Genomic DNA, 24,632 nt, shown 5'->3' with positions numbered 1-24,632 from the left:
GAAAACTTTTCCGGGTTTATCTATTGCGCCGGTATGGTTGAAAATGACTGGCCTCAGTCTTTGCATACGGTTTCTTTCTAAAACTAGTATCTACTGCTATTTTTTTTTTTTTGTTCAAAGGATGAATAAATGAGAGTTCAGGAAGGAGTCTTTTTCTTCCTCTTTCTCTCAACTCTTGCTGCTCCTCCTTCATACAACCATCACCGCCGCCGGTAGCCCAGACAAGTCTCGACCTCATTATGTAGCAAGGATGACCTTGAACTCCAGCGTCCAGTTCTCTAGTGTCACAGTTACATGAGGACTCCACTAGCAGCGGCTAGCATTTGATTTTCAATGCCCATGAAATAAAAAGTTTGACGGGACTAACTACGGAAGTACGTGTGACCACAAGTCGAAGGCAAATGTCTTTAAAAGTCCTCGATGCTTGCTGCTTCCTGGGACTCCGAGGTGGGCAAAGTTCCTGCAGCCTCAGTTCTCCCATCTGCACCGAGGCGATAACGACCGGACGGGCAGCGCACACGAGTTCCCAGGCTCGCTGTGAAGCGTTCTGGTAAACCGCAGGGCGATCCTCCACACAAATCCAGAAGGAGGGGTGACCCGAGGGCCGAGCGCTTGCGAGACGGTGGCCTCCGATCCGCAGGACTCAGGAGTGGCCGGCGCCGGGCAAGACGGGCGGAGCGTGCGCGAACCAGCTGCTCGCGGCGCGCGCCGATTGACAGCGCGGCGATTCGGGCGCCGGGAGGCCTGGTTGAAGAGAGCCGTAGCCGACCGCCGAGGGAGCCCGGCGCCCCCGTCGTCGCCCCGTGCCGCGGGCGGGCCTCCGCAGCGCCCCAGGTGGCCGCGGGCAGGGCGGCCGGGAGGCGTTCGCTCCGCCTCCGCCGGCGCGGCCTTCACCAGCCTCCCCGCCCGGCGCTCGGCCGACCCTTCTCCTGCCCCCGCCCGGCTGGCGATGGACGCGGCCTCTCCTCGCTGCCGGCGGCAGCTCCGCGCGGACCTGGCTTTGAACCGCAGGGTCTGAGGAGCCGCGTGCTGGGGTCGGGACCCGCGCTGGCTGCCGCCGCTCGGGGGAACCTCTCGCTTCCTTGTCACCGGGTCCCCGCGGAGGAAGGGGAGGGACGAGACACGGCTTTTCCTGTGCCGCCTGCCTGGCTCGACCTGCGCGGCCTGCGGTTTCCTGGGAACTCGAGGGCCGCGGCCGGGCCAGGCTCTGCCCGCGGCCTGCTTGGAGCTGGACCGGAGCTGTTTGGTACGGCGAGCCAGGGTAAGAGCCTGCGGTAAGGGTAGGCGGGGGCGCTGGGCGCCGTCGGCTGGCTGGGCCTGCGCGAGGATCCGGGCCACCGAGCCCAGCGGCGAGCGCGGAGCTGGACCCGGGCGCGGTAAGGTCGGTCGTCCGCCGTCGCCTCTGCGTCTCGGGCCCTTTGTTCCCCTCCCCGGGCCCTACGGGCTTGTCTTTCTGGCTCCGGAGCTCCGGCTACGCTCCTCTAGTCCTTGGTAAGGCTCAGCTGCCCGGCGGGGACCGGGGACGTCCGGCTGGGCCTCTGAGTTCCGGGAGACCCGCACCCCGGCCGCTCGGCGGCTTCCTCTCGAGCTCGCAGGCTTGCTGCTTCTCCAAAACTTCGCCCTCCTCCCAGAGGCAGGTAGCTAAGTTAGGCAGGTTGGGTGTCAGCGTCGCGGCTCCGGCCTTGGTCAGGCTGTGAACCGTGGGGCAGCCCCGCCGGGCGCGGCCGATGGGTGCCCACTACGACCTGTCTCTAGGTTCCCACACCGGCAGGTGGATTGCGTGGGACTCAGAGCTGTCCTTTGGTCAGGCACCTGGGAGCTTTTGTAATGACTTGCCTGACTAGACTTCTTCTCGATTTTTTTTTTAAAAAAAATAAAAACTAACTGCCCCATCCTATGGGAACCGAGAATGTCAGTGTGTGTGTGTGTGTGTGTGTGTGTGTGTGTGTGTGTGTGTGTGTGTGTGTGTGTGTAAAACCTGTTAGTTGCATTTACTTTAGCATCAAAACAACGACAACAAAAAGTTTTAAGAGCATTTGCCAAGATTGCCAGAAGTTCTTATCGGTATTTTCTCCGCATAGGTAGATTTCATATCTAATAACTGTTTGTATTTGGACATATTTAGGAATAAGTTTGAGAATTCAAAATTTGTGAGAAGAGAAATTCAATTCGAAGGAGAGTGGATCGGAAAGTGTGGTCTTTAAAACTACTGGATCTGACCCATATCTAATGCCCCGATTTTTGGTGGGGTTTGGGCGGAGCTTGCAGGGAGAAGTTCACTGGTAGAAAAAACTTTTTTGTAGGTGTTCTTTGCCTTTTGGCACAGACATTGGTGATAACAGACATTGGGATCCAAAACTTGTTTCATAGTGTTTGACCTAGGCGGCTCTGGTTTCTAGTTAACTAGCAACCTAATCAGCATGTATTCTTGTGTTAAACTGTTTTGTGTGTAGTGTATCTGTATTAAACCCAGGAAGTAGAGGGAAGTCCAAAACTGCCGCAGAGATAGAGCATACTCTTTGAAGTAATACTTTGCAGTTTTTGAAAGTTTTTTTAAAAATCATGTATATTTATTTTGTGTGTGTGCATGCCACAGTCAGTATGGAAATCAGAGAATAGCTCTGTATGTATATACATGCACAGATAGGTGTGTGTGTGTGTGTGTGTGTGTGTGTGTGTGTGTGTGCGTATCTAGTAGATGTTCAAGAAAAAAGTGTTTACACAGGCTGATCAGTTCTGAGCAAATGTTTGAAAACCCCTTTTCTCTTTTTCAATGCAGGCAGAGGGACATTTTAAAAACCATGGCAGATGTGGATCCTGATACGTTGCTGGAGTGGCTGCAGATGGGACAGGGAGATGAAAGGGACATGCAGCTAATAGCCCTGGAACAGCTATGCATGTTGCTTTTGATGTCTGACAATGTGGATCGGTGTTTTGAAACGTAAGTGCATTCCTCCATCACCTTCCTCTCGGGCCAGTGTGCTGACATCTGTTTCCAGCCATTTGCTGACTTCAGTTTGTGTGAAAACTTTCCTAGGGAAGTTTAAAATATCCCTTTAGACATTTCTGCAGTTGTCTGTGGTTAATGGGACCCTAGCAATGATAATCGTGATTGTGTAAATACATAGTTGTTCAATGAGTGTGGATTAGGAATACTAATACTGACCCATAGCTTGGTTGAGTCAGTTATGAACCATCCCAATTAAAACGATTATAAATGTTTATCTTCTTGAAAGCTGTTTCTGTATTATATGACTTGGAGAAAGATTAAGATCTAAGATTAGAACTGCCTGTTTCTTTAGTTTTCATATGTCATTGATTTTGTTAAAATAATTTTTGGTTTGTCAATTTCATTTTGGATGATATATATTATACTTTTTGAAGTACAGAAGCTTTGAAGTTATATTTGTGTGTGTGTGTGTGTGTGTGTGTGAGAGAGAGAGAGAGAGAGAGAGAGAGAGAGAGAGAGAGAGAGAGAGAACATGCAAATACCTGCCATGGTGTGCAAGTAGAAATCAGAGAACAACTTTTGGGAGTTGAGTTCTCATTTTAGCATGGGTCCCAGGACTGAACTCAGGTTATCAGGTTTCGTGGTAAGTACCTTTACCAGCTGAGCCATCTCACCACCCAATTCGGAGAGTTTTAAACAGTTGTACTCAGCGATGATAATAGAGTTTGCATAAAAATACAAAAAATCCTCTGCCAGCTAGGCCACTTAGGCTGTGCTTTTCCTCTGGTGTGATTCTGGTTCAGTAAAGGAGGAAACATTCTTCTGGGTTTGTTTATGTTTATAGTTGTGAATTCCAATAAGTCATTAAAACCTTCTATACATGCTTTAATGCTGTTTAAAGGCAATTAAAAAATATTTGAGATATTGGCTTTAAGTTTGGTATAATTAATGTCTTTGGGGTAGAACTAGACTGTATTACTTGCTAAATATACATTGTTTTTTCAAAGTGTTTTCTCTTTGGTTTTTTAAGTAATAGTTCGTATTTTTGTTCAAACAGTAGCTCATGTTGGCTCAGGCCTTTGGGAGCACTCGGGAGGTGGGGGTAAGAACAGCAGTTGAAGGTCATCCTTGGCCACACAGTGTGGCCCAGGCCAGACAGCTATGAGATCTCGTCACACAAAAAGGAAAGTAAGGGTGCTGAGGGGCGGCCGTGTGGACAAAGGATGTTATCCTAAGGCCGAGGACATGGGTTCAGTGCCCAGAACCTATTTTGTAGAGAGAGACAGCCAGCTCTGACAAGTCGTTCTCTAACATTTCTAGCATCTTCGCATACACAGAATTGATTGAAGTTCTTAAGACAATCATCCATATCACAGTGGTTTATTTAATTCCTTTTTTATCAGTAGATTTCTCTTTTTTAAAGGGTTATTTTATGTATATGAATATACATAAAATGAACTTTTAAAAGGAAAATTTTAACAATGTAAAATTGGTTCTTTTGAAAAATTCTACAACTAAACAAAACAGCTGTTATATTTTCTATTTTTCTTTCAATTCCTTTTTCATATATCATGTAATAAAATTTAAAAGAAAAATAAATTAAAATGAATTCAGATATGACATACTATGTAAAGGAATAGGACTTTTTTTTATTTTAAAGACGTATCTATTTTTATTTTATTTATATGAGAGTATTGTCTGTATGTGCACCATGTGTGTGCAGGTGTCTTTGGAGGCCGGAAGAGGGCATCAGGTCCCTGGAATGGGGCAACCGTGTGCTGCCGTGTGCTGTTGCAAACTGAATCTGGGTCCCCTCCAAGAGCTCTTCTTCATTGAGCCATCTCTACAGCCCCAGGATATTGTCAGTTAGACTGGTTAGTCCTGTTTCATGTGACATGGCAGCTATGTATTCAAAGTAAACATCTGTTTAGATTTTGTGACCTTTTCTAACTACTCCTCTTGTTAACCTTTGTTTTCCCATTTATTTTTATTTTATTTTCTAAAATTTATGAATAATATGTTGTGATGTGTGTGTGTATGTGTGTGTGTATTTGTCTTTATGTGGTGGTGCATGTGGAGGTCAAAGGCTAACTTTCAGGACCTAGTTCTGTCCTCTCCCTCTCAGGTCTGGGGATTACTCTTAGCTAATTAGACTTGATTGCTCGCTGGCTCTGTTTCCCCTTTAAATCTTGGCTTGATTTCATCACCTATAGCCTTATATTTTTATATAAGACGTTATCTTGTTAGGCTGGGTAGTAGCACATGTCTTTAATTCTAGCACTTGGGAGGCAGAGGCAGGAGGATCTCTGAGTTCAAGGTCAGCTTAGTCTACAGAGTGAGTTCTAGGACAGCCAGGGTACACAGAAAAACCTTGTCTTGATCCTCCCTCAAAGTTATCTTAATTTTGGTTATGACATTATGGTGCTAGGTTCAAGTTCTTTTTGTTAAAGATTTATTTTTATTATATGTGTATGAGTGTTTTGCTTGTATGTATGGACATATGGCTTGAAATGGATGTCAGATCCCTGCAACTGGACCTGCATATGGGTGTGAGGGACCATGTGGGTTCTGGGAACCAAACTTGGGTCCTCTGCAAGAGCAACAAGTGCTTTAACAACTGAGCTGATCTCTTTAGCCCCTAGGTTCTGCTTGTCTACTTAGCTTTGTCTGAGAGCCTTAGTTTGTTCCTCTATAAAATGACAATTATTTTATTTCAGTGGATTTCTTGTGGGGATTAATGGAGAGAATATATGTGAAAAAATGTTTCAAGTGAGGAAGTGATATAATGCCTAATTTTGAATTATATTTGGTACTTTTATTTCCTGAAACCAGTTTGGGAGTCTTTCTTGTTTTTAGACAGGTTCCCATGTAACCTGGGCTGGCCTGAAATTTGCTCTGTAGCCAAGATGGCCTTGGATTCTGTTGCCTCCACCTCTCAAGTATGTGCCACCATGCTGCCATTGCTTTCTTCTGTTTGTTTTGTGAGATGGGTGGGTGGGTGGGGGTAGAACTCTATAGTCCAGTCTGGTCTAGAGTTTACGATGTGGTGCAGGCTAACTTCTCAGCTCAAGGGGAACCTCCTGAGCGCTGGGATTCCAGTTGTGCATCACATCTGTCTTTCCTTCTGCCTCAGCTTCCTTAGTGCTGGAATTTCAGGCACGAATCCCCCACATCCAGCTTTTAAAATCTTCTAAAGTCAACAACTAGGGCAAATGAAATACAAGGTGTACATATTTTGAATACACCAGAGGAAATCTTGTATAGTGGGATTTTATAAGGTTAATAGTTTAGGTTATGTCTAATAAATCATGTTTATATATTTGATACATTTTGCCTGATTTGTTTGTATTGAAAGTGTGCCTCTGTTTAGTTAGGAAAGGCACTTTGTGCATGGGAAACCATGGCCTTTGAAATGGGCAGAGCTGTCTGAGTTCAGCATCCTGCCTTCACTGCGGAGTAGTGGTGCATTAAGCCTGCTTCCTAATCCTTGTTGGCTTTTTATGAAAATCAAGTGAGATTTATTCCTCTGAAATGCTATCAGGTGCTTTTTGCATAATAGTTAAACGATTTCCCCCTTCGAATTGTTCCTGAATTTCTATGGTCTTGTTTTGACTGTCCTTTTGAAGTGAAAGAATATGCTTTACGTGATGTTGCTCTGCTTCTTACTGCCTGGATTTCCCGAGGCAGTCAGGTAAAAAGAGCTGGAGGTTCATTTGTAGTCATCATTAGCCTCTCAAATGTAATAGTCATTAGATAATCGTGGTCTTTGAGAAAATGGGTTTGCTGGCTCATATCTGTAATTCTAATGTTTGGGAGGCTGAGGCAAGAGGATTATTACGATCTTGTATCCTGCCTGGGGTACAAACTGAAACCCTGTCTCATAAGTCAAACAAAAAGGGAAGTGACCTGATTGAGAGGTGATTCAGATTATAGGACCCAGCCTTTGGGGAAGAAGCAGTGGCGCCCAGGCAGGGGAAGTGCAGGAACACTTGGCCTAGTGGAGTGGTGACTGGACTGGTGAGGCTGTGTGTCTGATGCACAGGCTTTGGATTTTATTATACAGGAGTACAGGGAGGGCATCGGAGTGCTGTCAATGAAACCCTCATGATGCGCTTTTACATTTTTTTCTTTTCTGCTTCTGGGATCAAGTCCTTAAATTGGTCTTTTAAAATGATTGCTTAGATCAGGTATGGCAGAACATACTTGTAACCTAACACTCTAGAGGCCAAGGTAAAACCTTGTCTCAAAAAACAAATCATAGGCTAGGGGTTGAACTCTGTGGTAATGTGCATGAGCCAGGCTTAGCGTGTTCAGTCTCCAGCACCATGAAAGGGCTCTGCTGCTCAAGGATGGAGGCCTTGGTGTGATCCCTGGAACTCACAGCAAGAGGAGACTGACTCCTGCAACTTGTCCTTTCACTTCCACATATGCACAGTAGCATGCACATGGCGCACATAAGCAAATAAATGTACTTAAATATAAAACAGCCCATAATGCAGCAGATCACGTGCAGAAGCAAATAGGAGAATAGGTTCTCTTCCATTAGGCCAGTGTTAGAGATTCATAAAGATGTGAATTACCACCTTACTTCTGCTCTTCTCTCAAACGCGTTATTTGGTTACTTTCGTTTTAACTTTTTTTTTTTTTTTTTTTTTTTTTTTTTTTTTTAAAGATTTATTTATTTATTACATATAAGTACACTGTAGCTGTCTTCAGATACACCAGAAGAGGGCATCAGATCTCTTTACAGATGGTTGTGAGCCACCATGTGGTTGCTGGGAATTGAACTCATGACCTCTGGAAGAGCAGTCGGGTGCTCTTAACCGCTGAGCCATCTCTCCAGCCCTTAACTTTATTTTTTTACAAGCAATGGTTAAGTTAACATAAGAAGCCTGTCTTAATATTTTCAATTTTATTTATTTAGTGAAGCAGAGTTGGTGCTTTTTCTAATTTTTAAAAAATGATTTATTTATTGTTATTTTATGTGTATTGGTATGTTGCCAATGTATGTATGCTGGTATGACGGTGTCAGGTCCCCAAAGCTGGAGCTACAGACAGTTGGAAGCTGTCATGTGGGTGCCTGGGTCCTCTGGAAGGGCAGATAGTGCTCTTAACTGCTGAGCCGTCCCTCCAGACCCACTTTTTTCCTAATTTTTTTATTACATTACATTTTATTTACTATGTGTGCTATCTTGTGTGTGTGTGTGTGTGTGTGTGCGCGTATGTATGCATATGTGTATATGGGCCATGGCATGCTGGTAATGGTCAGAGGACAGTGTGCAAGGGCTTGTTCTCTCCTAGCATGGAGGTCCATTCAGCTAGCTTGCTATAAAAGCCTTTTGTTTTTAAGTTAAAAAAAAAGAGTAAAAAGGGGGTTGGTGAGAGGACTCAGAGGTTAAGAGCACTGACTGCTCTTCCAGAGGTCCTGAGTTTAATTCCTAGTAACCACATGGTGGCTCACAGCCATCTGTAATGGGATCTGATGCCCTCTTTTGGTGACAAAGAACTGGTGGTGTACACATATAAATAAATAAATCTTTAAAAAATATTTTTACTTATTCATTTTACATTCCACTTACTGTTCCCCATCACCCCTCCCACAATCCTTCCTCCTATCCCCCTCTTCTTCTCTGAGCAGGTGGGGCCCCCCTGGGTATCCCCTGACCCTCTGAAAGAAGTCTTTGTGAGGCTAGGGACATCATCTCCCACTCAGGCCAGACAAGGCAGCCTAGCTAGAAGAACATATCCCACATACCGGCAACAGCTTTTGGGATACAACCCCCCGCCCTCCTCGTTTCCTAGGTCCAGCCTGTGTATGTTCTTTGGTTGGTAGTTCCACTTGGGAGCCCCAAGGGTCCAGATTAGTTGACTCTATTGGTCTTCCTGTGGAGTTCCTATTCCCTTCAGGGCCTACAATCCTTCCTCCTATTCTTCCATAAGAGTCCCCAGCATACTCAGCGGTTAAGAGCACTGACTGCTCTTCCAGAGGTCCTGAGTTCAATTCCCAGCAACCACATGGTGGCTCACAACCATCTGTAATGGGATCTGATGCCCTCTTCTGGTGTGTCTGAAGACAGCGACAGTGTACTCATGTAAATAAACAAATCTTAAAAAAAAAAAAAAAAAGAGTCCCCAAGCTTCATCTACTGTTTGGCTGTGGGTGTCTGTATCTGTGTGAGTCAGCTGCTGGGTGGAGCCTCTCAGAGGACAACATACTCCTGTCTGCAAGCAAAACAGAGTATTATTAATAGAGTCACGGATTGTTGCTTGCCCATGGGGTGGGTCTCAAGTTTGGCTGGTTATTGTTTGGCTATTCCCTCAGTCTCTGCTCCCATCCTCCATTCCTGCATTTCTCGTAGACAGGATAAATTTTGGGCCAAATGTTTTGTGGGTGGATTGGTGTCTCTTTTGGGATTCCTCATTGGGATTCCTTCCTGGCTACAGGAGGTGGCTTCTTCAGGTTCCAAATCTCCAAAGCTGTGAATCACAGCTAAGGACTTTTTTTTTTGTGACAGGGTCTTCTGTGTAGTCCTGCCTGGAACTCACTATGTTCCAGGCTAGCCTCAAACTCAAGAAAGAGGTCTGCCTGCTCCTCTGCCTCCTGAGTACTGGGATTAAAGGTGTGTGCCACCATACCTGGCCTAAAGACTTTTTTTTTTTTTTTTTTGGTTCTTTTTTTTGGAGCTGGGGACCGAACCCAGGGCCCTGCGCTTCCTAGGCAAGCGCTCTACCACTGAGCCAAATCCCCAACCAAGACTTTTAAAATAGCAATTTTGAGCATGAGGGTTAGCAGAAAGGAGGCATTTGTGGGTGGGTGTGTACTCATGGAGGCCCTCTGGAGCCATCCACGTTTTTAATCTAAGCTTTATTATCGGGAGTAAGTGTCTGTGGCTGAGGTGGCACCTGCACTTGCCATGGCATGAGTTTACCCATCAGAGGAGGATTCTGTGGAGGTGCTTTTCTCTTGGCTTTATATGGGTTCTGGGGATTAAGCTAAGGTCATTGGGCGTGTGTGGCAAGCACCTTTACCAAATGAGCCATCTCACCAGCCCCACCCATTCTGTCTTGAGACAAGGTCTCCCAGTGGAGCATGAGGCCCACCAGTAGATTAGGCTGGCTCATCTCAAACTGTCCATGCCTCTACTTTAACAGTCCTGGGAATAGAAACCCACGACAGCATGTCAAGCTTTTTTCTTTTTTTAAGTTAAGAAAAATTATATTTTATTTGTGTGTGTGTATGTGTGTGTGTGTGTGTGTGTGTGTGTGTGTGTGTGTGTGTGTGTCTGTGTTGAAAACGCACATGTCACAATAGCTTTCTGGAGTTGCTTCTGTTCTACCACATGTGACTGAGGATCAAACTCAGATTCTCAGGCCATTTTAAAATGTATTTGTGTAGCTATGTGTGCCTGTGTATGGGTATGAATGCAGGTGCTCTCGGAGGCCAGACGTCTTAGATCCTTTAGAGCAGGGTTCACAGACAGCTGTGACAGAGAACCAGATTCTGGTCCTCTACAAGAGAAGCAAATGTTCTTTTTTTTTTTTTGGTTCTTTTTTTCGGAGCTGGGGACCGAACCCAGGGAAGCAAATGTTCTTAACCATTCATTGAGTCATTTCTCTAGCCCTTAAAAGACAGTCTAACTTAAGCATGGGTATTCTGTTAAAGAATAAGACATACATCATAGTGGAAGTGGCACACGCCTTTAATCCCAGCACTAGGGAAGAAGCAAAGGCAGGTAGATCTCTGAGTTCATGGCTAGCTGGTCTGTAGAGTGAGGCCCAAGACAGCCATGACTGAACAATGAAACCCTGTCTCAGAAAAAAAGAGTAAGACATTTGTAAGTGTGGGAAGCTCATGCTGGAGGGTTGCTAGGGGTTATTGTAAAGTAAACTGTAAGTACATTTCTAAATTCCCCAGATTCATTTGAGTATAGCTGGGATCATAGGTCTACACAACCATGCCTGGCTTCTATAGATCTGATTGGACTCAGGGCTTTGTGCATTCCAGGCAAGTGGTCTACCAACTGAGCTGTGCCTCCAGCTCTCCAGCCCGTTTTAAAAAATGTGGTATGTGGAGACAGGGTCTTACACTTACTGGTTACGCTGGCCATGCGTTTACTCCAGCTTAGGCAGGCCTTGAACTTGATGATCCTTCTGCTTTAGTTTCGCAAAGCTGGGATGACAGGCTTGAGCTATCAGACCTGCTTGATGTGTCTTATATGTTAAGTGCATGACTCCTATCTTTAATTTTATAAAATCTTCCATTGTACTTGTGGAAAATACTTTCCACTAGGTTGTACAGATATTTTAAATGTTGACATATTTCAGTCTAACAGTATAAAAAGCTAACACTTGTTACTTATATTAAAAGCATCTTTATTAGGATGCTGTGTGCTCTGGCAAATACATTCTGTAAGTTTTGCTTGAAAACTTGAATGTTTTTATAGTTGGTAATAAGCCTTATATTAATTGTTTTACTTGTAGTAAAAGGTATGCTTTATTAATTTTTGAGAAAATGTTTCCCAGATATATTACATTTTACTATTGATTGTGTGTGTGAGTCTGCGTGTGTATGTGTGTGCTCACCACAGTGAGTCTTGCAGAAGTTGTAGTACAACTTTTGGAGTCCATCCTTTTACTACACGGGTATTGTGAATTGAACTCAGATTATTAGACTTGGTGGTAAGTTCCTGTGCTTGCTTAAGCATCTTACCAACTGTTTGCCAGACACTGAACCTATATAATTAGTTTGTTTGTTCTTTGAGTAGAAATTTTGCTGCAAGAAAATCCACTGGTTCAGTTCTCAGACAGTTGAACAGGCATTTTCACTGACAAGCGATTAATTATTCTTTGCTTATGTGGAAGCGCTTTGTGCTTATTTCAGATTTTCTTTGTACAATATTAAAAAGATTTATATCTGAAGGGTTCAGAATTAGTAAAATTAATAATTTTGTTGCTTCATCAGAGTTGTTCTTTGCGATTGGCCTTTATTTCCATGTTCGTTCCCACAGTGAAGGATATGGTTACTAGCATTAATTGTAGTTAGCTATGGCACTTATCAGGGTAAAGCACTGGTGGTTGTTTGTTTTAGAAACAGGTTTGTACTCTGTAGCCCTGGTTGGCGCGGTACTCACTCTGTAAATCAAGCTGAATTCACAGTGCTACCCATGCCTCTCTGCCTCGCATGTGCTGGGGTTAAAGGTGAGGGGACACCAGTTCTAGCAGTTTTACCCCGCCTTGCTCCTACATTGTTAGTGCACTTGTCTGCACAGAAACAGGGATTCAGGAAGAGAAAGTGCAGTTTCATTGAGTCCTGTGAGCCTGGGTGAGGTCAAGTAGAATGAAGGCTGAAAGGTGTTCTTTGTATGTCAGCATCATTCTCAAGTGTACACTTGTACACTAGGGCCTTGTAGGTCAGAGCTGTACACTGAGCTCTAGCACCAGTCCTGAGCTTTAGCTTCTGATGATCACAGTGAGAACCACCAGAGGCTCTTGCTAAAACAAGTGTTCTGATTGAGTTGCCAGTATTCCTTTTCTTAAAAATTTTTATTTTTTACGTGTTAGTGTTTTGCCTACATGTATGTATGTCTGTGCACCATGTGTGTGTCTGGTGTTCTTAGTGACCAGAGAGAACATCTGATTCCCTGGCACTGAATTATAGTATGAGCCGCCACATGGGTACTAGGAATCCAGCCTGGGTCCTCTCGAAGCAGCAAGGGCTTTCAACCACTGAACTATCTCTCCATGCCTGGTCTGTATTCCTAATATGCTTCTAGGTAATGCAAAGTTGGTTCACCAGGAAATCCCACACACCTGTAATTGAAGCATTTGAGAGGCTGTTTGAGGCTGACCAGTGCTATGCAGCAAGTCTGACTCAAAACAAACAAACAAACAAGCAAATAGCAAACAAAATAAACTATTGGGTGGCAAATCTCAGATGTATTGGTTAAAGATAGTTATAGAAAAAGGTAAACAGACTAGGTTCAGTAGTGAGACGGTGTACCCATTTTAGTCTAAACTGTATTTTCTCATTGAAGTAGGAGGTTAAAAGGATTGTTTATATCTAGGATTGGTATGGGGGAATGAATGTATTCATATAGTAACTAGTGGCTTCCTGGCCTCTGAACCCTCTCTAAGCTAATCAGAATTACAGACTTAAAATAACATTATTGGCTTTTAGAGACCCATTCTTTCTCCTTCCTTCCTTCCTTCCTTCCTTCCTTCCTGTTAGTAGGTCAGTTTAAAGACTGTTTCTGTAGATTCGTGTGTGTGTGTGTGTGTGTGTGTGTGTGTGTGTGTGTGTGTGTGTTAGTGTTTAATATATTTACTATGAAATTTTCACTGGATTATGAAGCTCATTGCTCCTTACCCTCCCCACCACCTCCCCGGTTAAATGTAAATGCTGATTGAATTATAGACATTCTTTTTATGGAATATATTTTCCACTTAATCTTGAAATTCCTGTGCAGAATATATCCTGAGTCCGGACGCTGCTTGGGAGAATGCTAGAGAAAGTTTTAGTTTTCCATGTTCTCTCTGTTTTCATCTCCTCTCTTACTCTGACAGAGTGAAGTTACTCTGGTTCCCTCTGTGTAAGGAATATTGATTAATAAGACAAATCATAGAGTGCCCAAAAGTTAAACAGGCAGCTTGTGTATATACTTATTTTAATGTTCAAGACCTTCCTCAATTATATAGCGTGTAGATGCCAGCCTGGATACATTTGTCTCAAGATACTCACACTAAAGGACAGTTAAGAAACCAAATTTATTATTTTTAGCTGAATATTTAAGTTTTTTCATTTATATAATTGTATTTTTAGTGTTTTCATTAATATATAAAATGAGTTTCATTAGGGTTTTTTTTTTTTCTTCCCCGGAGCTGGGGACCGAACCCAGGGCCTTGCGCTTGCTAGGCAAGTGCTCTACCACTGAGCTAAATCCCCAACCCCTGTTTTTTTTTTTTTTTTTTTTTTTTTGAGACAGGGTCTCTGTGTAGCCATGGCTGTCCTGGAACTTTCCGTGTAGACCAGGCTGGCCTCAAACTCACAGAGATCTGCCTGACTCCGCCTCCTGAGCTTTAAAAGTGTATCTCACCAGGTCTGGCTCAGTCATAGTGCTTAAGTTATTTTAGGTTTATTAAGGAAAAATCAGAAAGAACTCTGGGAAGTGGGAGATACCAAGGGAGGAGTAATGCTGCTGCTGCTTCCTCCTCCTCCTTGTCCTCCTCCTCCTTGTCCTCCTCCTCCTTGTCCTCCTCTTCCTTGTCCTCCTCCTCCTTGTCCTCCTCTTCCTTATCCTCCTCTTCCTTATCCTCCTCTTCCTTGTCCTCCTCTTCCTTGTCTTCCTCCTCCTTGTCCTCTCCTCCTTGTCCTCCTCTTCCTTGTCCTCCTCTTCCTTGTCTTCCTCCTCCTTGTCCTTGTCCTCCTTGTCCTCCTCTTCCTTGTCCTCCTCCTCCTTGTCCTCCTCCTCCTTGTCCTCCTCTTCCTTATCCTCCTCTTCCTTGTCCTCCTCCTCCTTGTCCTCCTCTTCCTTGTCCTCCTCTTCCTTGTCCTCCTCCTCCTCCTTGTCCTCCTCCTCCTTATCCTCCTCCTCCTTGTCCTCCTCCTCCTTGTCCTCCTCCTCTTCCTTCTCCTCCTCTTCCTTGTCCTCCTCCTCCTCCTTGTCCTCCTCCTCCTTGTCCTCCTCTTCCTTGTCCTCCCTCCTCCTTGTCCTCCCTCTTCCTTGTCCTCCTCTTCCTTGTCCTCACCTCCCCTCCTCCTCCTTGTCCTCCTCCTCCTTGTCCTCCTCCTCCTCCTTGTCCTCCTCCTCCTTGTCCTCCTCCTCCTTGTCCTCCTCTTCCTTATCCTCCTCTTCCTTGTCCTCCTCCTCCTTGTCCTCCTCTTCCTTGTCCTCCTCTTCCTTGTCCTCCTCCTCCTTGTCCTCCTCCTTCTCCTCCTGCTCTTCTTCCTTCTCCTTCCCCTCCTCTGCCTTCTCCTCCTCCTCCTCTCCTCTTCCTCCTCCTCCTCCTCCTCCTCCTCCTCCTCCTCCTTGTCCTCCTCCTCCTCCTTGTCCTCCTCCTCCTTCTCCTCCTCCTCCTCCTTGTCCTCCTCCTCCTTGTCCTCCTCCTCCTTGTCCTCCTCTTCCTTATCCTCCTCTTCCTTGTCCTCCTCCTCCTCCTCCTCCTTCTCCTCCTCCTCCTTCCTCCTCCTCCTCCTTGTCCTCCTCCTCCTTGTCCTCCTCTTCCTTATCTTCCTCTTCCTTATCCTCCTCTTCCTCCTCCTTGTCCTCCTTGTCCTTGTCCTCCTCTTCCTTATCTTCCTCCTCTTTCTCCTCTTCCATTTCCTCCTTATCCTCCTCCTCCTTCTCATGCTCCTCCTCATCCCCCCCTTCTTTTTTGTTTGTAAGTGTAGCCTTTAATACCTGAGCCATCTTTGTAGACCCTATCCCTGTTTTTGTTTTTTACTTTTAGCAAAGGAAGTAGTCTTAGACTGCTAAGAATATCTCCAAAGAAATCAAGTAAGAAGTTCCATTAACAATAGTTTCAAAAGAACAAACAAAAACCTAGCAATAAAGCAAAGAGGTAGAAGACTTCTGAATGAAAATTTAAAATACTAAAGACATTGAAAAGGATGCTAGGAGAACACTGCCATGATTTGGATTGGCAGAATTCTGTTGTGAAAATGGCTGCATTACTGGAAATGATCTATAGATGCAATCAGTATTCTAGAGCCATTCTTCATAGAGTAGACAGACTCTCTTTTATACTCCAGATTTTATCTCTCTCTGGTCTACTCTCTGACTGTTTCACAACCCATTTTTCCCCCTGCCCCCCATCTACACAAGGACTCCTCCCCCAGCCCCCAGCAGACCTCTAAACTCCCTGGGGCCTTCAGTCTCTTGAGGGTTAGGTGCATCTTCCCTGACTGAACCCAGACTGGGCAGTCCTCTGCTGTATATGTGTTGGGGCCTCATCTCAGCTGGTGTATGCTGCCTGGTTGGTGATCCAGTGTCTGAGAGATCTTAGGGGTCAAGCTTAAATTAAAACTGCTGGTCCTCCTACAGGGTCACCCTCTTCAGCTTCTTCTAGCTTTTCCCTAATTTAGCCAGAGGGATTAGCAGCTTCTGTTCATTGGTTGGGTGCAAATATCTGCATCTGACTCTTTTCAGCTGCTTGTTGAGTCTTTTGGAGAGCAGTCATGATAGGTCCCTTTTTTGTGAGCACTCCATAGCCTCAGTAATAGTGTCAGGCCTTGGGGCCTCCCCTTGAGCTGGATTCTAATTTGGGCTGTCACTGGACCTCCTTTTCCTCAGGCTTTTCTCCATTTTTGTCCCTGCAGTTCTTTCAGACAGGAACAACTATGGATCAGACTTTTGACTGTGGGATGGCAAGCCCACCCCTCACTTGATGCCCTGTCTTTCTATTGAAGATGGGTTCTACAAGTTCCCTCTCTCCACTCTAGGGCATTTCATCTAAGGTCCCTCCCTTTGAGTCCTGGGAGTCTCTTATCTCCCAGTAGATGTACCTGGAAAAAAAAAGACTCTTAAGAGCTAAAGTATCCCTGTGCAGAATGAGCAAGGCTGGAGAACTATAGCACCCGAGCTTAAATTATACTCCAGAGCCATAATGACAAACACAGCATGGTCTTGGTACAAAACAGACATGTAGACTATAGAGCAGAGGACCCAGAAGTAAAGCACACAGCTCCAGTCTAGGGGGAACAGAAAGAAAAGAGGGATTTATTAGACTGACTTACCATAGTCTGGGTACTACAAGGGTTGTCTTCACAGCAGACAGGGTGAGAACCAGGACCTGCTTAGTTTCTTCAGCAGTCTCAGTCTGGTGGAAGCCCTGGCAGATTCCTATGAAAACACTGCTCTTCAGCTAGTGGGTCTGAGAGCTGATGTCAGAAAAAAATGGCAGTAGTAGCAACAGGTAGATGAGATGAATTGGCAGCCCAATGGAAGGCAACCTTCAGGCATAAAGCAGAACCTTTCTCTTCTTTTTGACTTCTTTTTATCTAGTTGTTGTCAAAAAGTGGCACTCACATGAAAGGTAACTCTTCTCACTTTGCATAACCTCATGAAGACAGTTCCCTACCAGGTATGCACAGCACTGTGTGCTTTAGTTGGTTCTATGTCCAGTTAAGTTGATAACCAGCTATGAACTATTTAAACAGCCAACTAATGCTTGACCCAGTTGTCAGAAACATACATTGGAAACATAGATGTTCTCTTTAATAAATGGCACTGGTAAAATTGACTTACAACATGAGGAAGAGTGAAATTATATCCATCTTTCTTACTTTGACACAAAAGTCACTTCATTATCAATCAGAGGACCTGAAATTTGGAAGCTAATAACAGTGACGTTCAGCTGTTTGATGTTGTAACATGACTGTGATGTATAAATGCATTGAGCCACATTCATAGGTACCCCAGCTGCCTCAGGCCACAGGGAGGACCACTTGTATTATGGTAAACTACTTGAAGGCATAGGCATAGGCAGAGGACCTTCTGAGACTCAAATAGCTCATGAAATAGTTTCAAGAAATGGAGTTGTATAAAAGTAAACCACTGTACAGCAAAGGCATTGGTCAGCAGGGTAGAGCGACAGCTTAGAGAATGGGTGAGATTCTGTGCCTGTTAATAAATCTTAAAAGACATTAGCATTTGGAACATAAAGAGGACTCACAGCCAGGCACAGTGACATATTCCTGTAATCCTAATATTTGGGAGATGGAGGTAGTAGGGTCAGGAACTCAAGATCATCCTTGGCTACATTGGTGGTGAGGCCATCTTGAACTATATAGGAAACCTTGTTTCAAACACTACCAACCAACCAAACTATGTAGTCAATAAATGGAATTATGTAGTCAAGAATTGGGCCTGATTAGCAGTACCTGTAACCCCAGCATTTGGGAGGCTAAGACAGGAAGATCTTGAATTCAAGGCCAGCTTGTGTTCATAGTTAGACCCTGTCTCCAAAAAGAAGAACAAAACTAGAAAGTGAAAGTTGGAGGATTGCTTCTCCACTTAGTGCAGAGCTGCAGCAGTCAAGAAAGTGCTGTTGATGGTGATACGACGAACAAGTAGGTCGATGGAACAGAAAGTAGTTCAGAGACAGACACATGCATGTATGAGTAACTGTTTAAAAATTGCTTTTATTTTGTATTTTCCTGGAACACAGTGTTTATGTCCCACTGGGTAGTCTGGAATTCCTGATCCTCCTCTCTCTCCCTCTGATTGCTGGGATCACAGGTGCTGCACTGCATTAGCTCGGGAGAGCTTGTGTCTGACAAACAAGCCAAAGACAGCTGAGCAGGAAAAGGATAATTTTTTCCCCAGTACTGAGAATGAAACCCAGGGCTTTGTACATATTTAGTACCCCATCACTGAGCTGTACCCCATCGCTGAGCTGTACCCCATCGCTGAGCTGTACCCCATCGCTGAGCTGTACCACCAGCCTAAGGTTTTTCCATGGGACTGAGACATTACGCTGGGCAGTGGTAGTGTATGCCTTTAATCCCAGTACTCCAGAGGCAGAAGATTTCTGTGAGTTCAAGGCCAGCCTGGTTCTGGGACAGCCAGGGCTACACAGAGAAATCCTGTCTGAAAAAACAAACAAGCAGACAGACAGACTAAATAAATAAATAAATAAATAGATAGATAGATAGATAAAATTCACATCATACAATATGTAAAATTAAATGCAAAACTATAGACATAAATGTATAACACAAAAGCAACAAGACTAAAAGAGCATGTAAGATAACTTTATGCTGCTGGATTAGAGGCAAATATTCCAGGCAATTAGCAAAAGCACAGCCCACAAAATAATAAAGTCATATGTCTGAATATTTTCACTATTGAGTTTCTTTAAAATACTTAAAAAAAGATTTTGTTTTTTAAGACAGGGTTTCTTTGTGTAACCCTTACTGTCCTGAAACTCACTCTGTAGACCAGACTAACTTTGACTCGAGATCCTCCTGCCTCTGCCTTCTGGATGCTTCTGTGTGGGATCAAAGGCATGTGTTTCTGCCTAGCTCACTTTTTAATATGTGTGTGTGTGTGTGTGTGTGTGTGTGTGTGTGTGTGTGTGTGTGTGTGTGATTCTTTCCCTTTATGCTGGGGCCCTAGGGATTGAACTCAGATCATCCGGCTTGGCATTTACCTGCTGAGCCCTCTCACATTCCCATTTTAGTGCCGCCCCCGAGCTGGGACCGAACCCAGGGCCTTGTGCTTTCTAGGCAAGGGGTCTTCCACGTGGCTAAATCCCCAACCCCCCCATTTTAGTTTTAGTTATTTTATATATACACATACACCTGTGCACCATGTGTGTTCCTGGCACCCATGGAGGCCAGAGAGGGTACCAGATCCTTTCTGGAAATTGGAGTTACAGATGATTTTTGTATTGCCATGTGAGTGCTGGGAATTGAACATAGGAATTGAACCTTGAACATCAAGTGCTCTTAGCATCTGACTAGCTTCCCAAGGATTTCTTTGTTAGTTCTTTTCTCTCTTCCCCCATCTTTTTAACCCTTCAGCTCCCAGAAGCTCTCTTAATTAGTCTTCTATCTAGAAAGCTGAGTCTGAGTTTTTAGCCGGGTTTTGTCCCACTCCCCATTCCATTTCTTGGCTGGTATTGACTCTGTTCTTATACTTGGACTACCCTCAGGATGAAAGTGGTGAGAAAATGGGTGTGGGGAGGTAACAAGAACACCTGAAAGCAGGATTTTTCTCTAGCTCTTTGGATTATAGGAACCTTAAGTTCCCAGGGGTTTTGAAGCATGTGTTGGGGCCAGCTCCGGGGCCAGATTAGGAGGGAAAACCCCCAAGGAATCACCCCAATTTTCCTTTTCTTCTCAGTTTCTGTTGTGTGCTTCTGCCACACAATTATGGTATGTTAGCTTTCTATAGCTGTGACCAAATTCTTGAGAACAACTTAAAAGAAAAGATTCCTTTCAGTTCATGGTTTTAAGTGTTTCAGTATGTATTCATTTGGCTCTATTGTTTAGGGTGTATGGCAGGGATCCTGATAGAGCAAAGCTTTTCACCATGTGACAGTCTGGAAGGTAAAAGGAAGGATTGGAGCCCTCCCATCTTGCTGTTGCCTGCCGGGCATCACCAGCTTTCTCTACTAGGCCTAACCTCCCAAAGACGGTTTACTACTGACACCGCTCTGCAGTCTGCTTTGAATATATGAATCTCCCGGGGACTTCCAGATCTAAGTTATAAGCAGAGGCCAGAGTGTGAGAGAGATGAGAAAAGGCAGGAAGGGATGGCTCAGTGGTTATGAATGTGTACTGCTCTTTCAAGAATCAGAGTTTGTTTCTAGCACAGTTCCCAGTTCCCACACTGGGTGACTCAATACTATGTGTAAATCAAGCCCTATGAGGTAGACACACTAAAGTATTTTTAAATCAAGAAAAGAAAGGTTGAAATCTACCTTTGTAATGTTATTTATATTCTGACCTCCAGTCCGTCTGCTGATGGATACTGTTTCAGAGTCTTTGAGTAGGTAATTTTTGTAGTCCACCCAGTCTCTAGTTGTAATCATGGAACGTGAAGGCTCTAATAAGTTTACACTATTGATAGTCACTAACATTTACATTTATTTTTTGTGACTGATAGGTACTCTTTGACTTAAGATGGGGTTATAGCCCAGCAATCTCTTGTTAGTTGAAAATAACATCAACTAGAAATACATTTAACGTATTTAAACTACTGGAAATCATAGTTCAGCAAAGAGATTGTTGAATTTTTGATGTTATACAAAGAAACACATAATCAGAGTGAAAGTCAGTCAGCAAGGCATCTGTTTGCAAAAAGGGTGTGCTGAACCCATACCAGCCAGTCAAAAGGGCCTTTCTTTTTTTTTTTAATTTTTTTTTTTTCGGAGCTGGGGACCGAACCCAGGGCCTTGCGATTCCTCGGTAAGCGCTCTACCACTGAGCTAAATCCTCAGCCCGGGCCTTTCTTTTTTATTCCTGACTTAGGTGATAATTGTCTCATTCCATTGGTGGCAGCTTACTTTGCAATATGAAGTAATTGGCAAATTGTCACAAAGGAGAAGGGAGAGACCCCTTGTTGGGCTGACTACCTTTGATATGAAGGATACACTGTGTGGAGGAGGTTGTTTACCCCCATGGTGTGGTGGCTGCCTAGGAGCTAATGTGGCAGGCTGCCGCTGCAGATCATGAGAGGATATTTTAGCCCAGGAAAAGGTCAGCATTCAAAAAGTGCATTAGTTTTCTCCTGAATGTGTATTGCTTTCATACCATTGTGGCCAAAATGTTTTGTTTCTTGAGACAGCAATTTCTTGTGTAGCCCAGGCTAGCTTTGATTTCATAGTGTAGGCCAAGATAGTCTCAAATCCCTGGTTATTCTGCCTCCGCTTCCTGCGTGCTTGGATTACAGTGTGTGCTTCCATTCAAGGTCTAAGTTTAAGACTTGAGTATTTAGTTTCTGTTCATTTCTAGACTAAAAACCTTCATGCAAATGGAGGCACAGTGTTGATGTTGCCAGCCTTCCTCAATGGCTCTTCTACCTCATTCTTTAGGTCAGGGTCTAACCTCACCTATAAGGCTAGTCTTTAGAGCTAGCTTACTTCAGGGACTCAGTCTCCTCCATCCATGGCTGGTACCACAGGCTAGCCTTCATGTTCAACCAGCATTTGTGTGGGTTCTGATGATCCAAACTCCAACCATCCTGCTTACATCTGAAGCCATGTTCAACCAGCATTTGTGTGGGTTCTGATGATCCAAACTCCAACCATCCTGAAGCCGTACATCTGAAGCCGTACCTGCTGAACCATCTCCTCAGCTCTCCACAGTCCACTTTAGTCTTTTGAGACAGGGTCCCTTTCTAGTCACAAACTCCCCTGAAACCTCCTGTTCTAGCCGTTCAAGTGCTGGCTTATAGGTGTGAGCTACTAAAGTCTCAGTTTAGCTCCCATTACTTTTAGTATATTTATATGATCTACTCCCCTGCGTGATTGCCCTCTTCCCTTTGTCCCTTGGACACCCTGTACCAGATAGCGTCCTTCACCTCCATGGATATCCTTCTCGAATTAGTGCTAGGCACATTGTATATGGATGCCTAAGGGTTGAAATGGTCCTATGTTAGAGCTTTAATAAAAGAAGGGAGAGAAGCAGAAGAATTGAGGATGTCAGTTACAAGGATAGTGCATAGGATTTTTGATTGCTTGGATGTGTAATTTTGGGGAACGGGAGAAAAAAGAGGATGATTCTCAGGTTTAGGTTTTCTGGTTAGTTGACATTAACTGTGAGGGAAATTTGGGCCTATAGAGACATAAAGCAGGGTTTTGTTTTAGAGGTACTAACATAACTGTGCCAACTCTAGCGGGAGACCCTGATAAGGAGGGAGTTGGTCTGAAGTACAGATAGGCAATTTCTTAGCATTTTTCAAAGAGGCCTTGTTTAAGTAGATAATTCAGCCTGAGCTTTATGGTTGCTGAACAAACTCAAGTATTTTTTGTAAGCAAGCTCTTCACTTTGTAAGCCTATGTGGGTTACAGTTAGGGTTAAATACACATTCACATTAGAATAAATTCAGGGAGTGAACACATCAGTCAAATAAGAGAAGAGAATGAACTCTTAGAGATTAGAATGGACAAATTAGAGGCAAAAATGATGTGTCAAATATTTATTGCAGGAGCTGGAGAGATGACTCAAAGGTTAAGAGCACCGACTGCTCTTCCAGAGGTCCTGAGTTCAATTCCCAGCAACCACATGGTGGCTCACAACCATCTGGGATGGGATCTGATGCCCTCTTCTGGTGTGTCTGAAGACATAAATAAATAAATCTTTAAAAAAATATTTATTGCAGACAGTAGAGGAATTTTAGGTACAATAGACATTTAACATTAATGTCATAAACTTATAGTGAAGTCAGTTTTCCTGATTAAGCAAACTTTTTTAGTGTATTTTTAGCGGTGGATTCAGACCACAGAAGGTGAATTGTAGTCATAGTCAGGAAATGAGGGATGATATTTGAAGGGTTTACTTGTTTGTGGATAGTATTGAAGTACTAGACAACTAATAATTCAGGTGAAGTTTAGTTATCTGTCAACTTCCAGGGGCTTTTCTAAAGTGAGGGTAAGAAATTTCCTTACCACTTTATGCCACCCAGTAAAATTAAATAAAGAAAGAAACCGAAGAAATAGGGACTGAAGAGCCAGTGAAAGTCCTCCGCCGAGGCGGTATGAAATGGGGAGGACAAGGGGAGTGCATCAGGGTGGAATATGCCTGCCTTACCTGCTTTAAGCTTGTGTGATTTTAAACTAGCATAACTGTAGTCGTTTCAGCTGGTCTGTATGAGATGGCCCCATGGTTAGGAGCACTAGCTATTCCAGAGGACATTACTTCCATTCCCAACACTCACATGGCAACTCGTTACCATCTGTACCTCTACTTAGAGGAGCTCCAACACTTCCGGCCTACTCCATGGGCATCAGATACCATTTATACTCATGGTACACACAGACAGAAACCCGTTCACATAAATAAATAACTTTAAAAATGTTAGTGATGTGTGTGTGTGTGTGTGTGTGTGTGTGTGTGTGTGTGTGTGTGTGTGTGTGTGTACATGTGTGGGAAGGGCACATGCATATGGAAACCACAGGTTGACCTAGGGAGTCTTTCCAGTCATTCTCTACCTTATTTTTTGAGACAGAGTCTCAAAAATAGTCCCCGATTGGCTAATCTGTCTGGCCACTGAACTCTGGGGATCCCCCGGCCCTGTCACTGCCTCCTCATTGCTGGGTGGGATTATAGTCACATTCCAGTGGACCAGGCTTTTTTACTTGGATGGTGGAGATCTGCAGTCCTAACCTCATGCTTGTGTGGTAAGCACTTTACCCACTGAGCCATCTCCCCAGTCTCCCAAATTAGTAATTTTAAATGCATTTGAATATACTAGTGCCTTAGTGTTGAAAAGTAACAGTACCCAGTATGGTAGTGCATGCTATGAATCCTAGCATTTGGGAAACAGAGAGAGGTGGATCTTTTGAGTTCAAGGCCAGCCTGGTGTACAGATACAGTTCTAGGACACCTACAGCTATACAGAGAAACCCTGTCTCAGAGGAAGAAGGGAAGGAGGCAGGGACAGAGACAGAGATAGATAGGTAGATAGATAGACAGACAGATAGATAGATAGATAGATAGATAGATAGATAGATAGATAGATAGATAGATAGATAGATAGATAGATAGATAGATAGATAGAGAAGACTCCCCAGTGTAGGGAATGTCAGGGCGGGGAGGTGAGAAGGGGTGGGTGGATGGGATAGAGGGCTTATGGACAGGAAAGTGGGAAAGGGAATAATATTTGAAATGTAAATAAAAAATATCCAAGAAAAAAGAAAAAAAAAGAAAAACATTTTCATGTAAAAACAACAACAACTATATATCAGGTGTTTTATACTTTCACTTAAAATCTCATGAAGCAAAAGGCCTAGATGAAGAATGCCCTGGAACCTTGTGATCTCAGCCCATGGCTAATTCCAGGCCAGCCTGGGCTACATAGTGAAACTTTGTCTCAGAAAACCGAAAGGAAAACCAAGTGTGCAAAGTAGATTTTCATTATAGTTGGCATAAAATAAACTGTGATGTAGAGCATCTTAGGTTTGTTTGTCTGTTTTCCTCAGAAATAAAGTTAATTACATTGAAAATTAGAGGCTCCAA

At 43.9% G+C, this 24,632-nt stretch overlaps 1 protein-coding gene across 1 annotated transcript in view; it reads left to right on the top strand.

The window, feature by feature from the left end:
- The first annotated feature begins 1,159 nt into the window (after positions 1-1,159).
- Positions 1,160-24,632, top strand: part of Hectd1 (HECT domain E3 ubiquitin protein ligase 1) — an 88,436-nt gene continuing 64,963 nt past the window's right edge. The window contains exons 1-2 of the mRNA XM_032907719.1: positions 1,160-1,261; positions 2,780-2,941. Coding sequence (XP_032763610.1) covers positions 2,802-2,941 — 140 coding nt within the window. The 5' untranslated portion in view covers positions 1,160-1,261; positions 2,780-2,801. The remainder of the gene's footprint in view (positions 1,262-2,779; positions 2,942-24,632) is intronic.

The sequence above is a fragment of the Rattus rattus genome, chromosome 7, assembly GCF_011064425.1.
Source record: "Rattus rattus isolate New Zealand chromosome 7, Rrattus_CSIRO_v1, whole genome shotgun sequence".
Lineage (NCBI taxonomy): Eukaryota > Metazoa > Chordata > Mammalia > Rodentia > Muridae > Rattus > Rattus rattus.
Note: the sequence above shows the minus strand (reverse complement) of the source record. Positions and strands in the feature narration are given on the sequence as shown.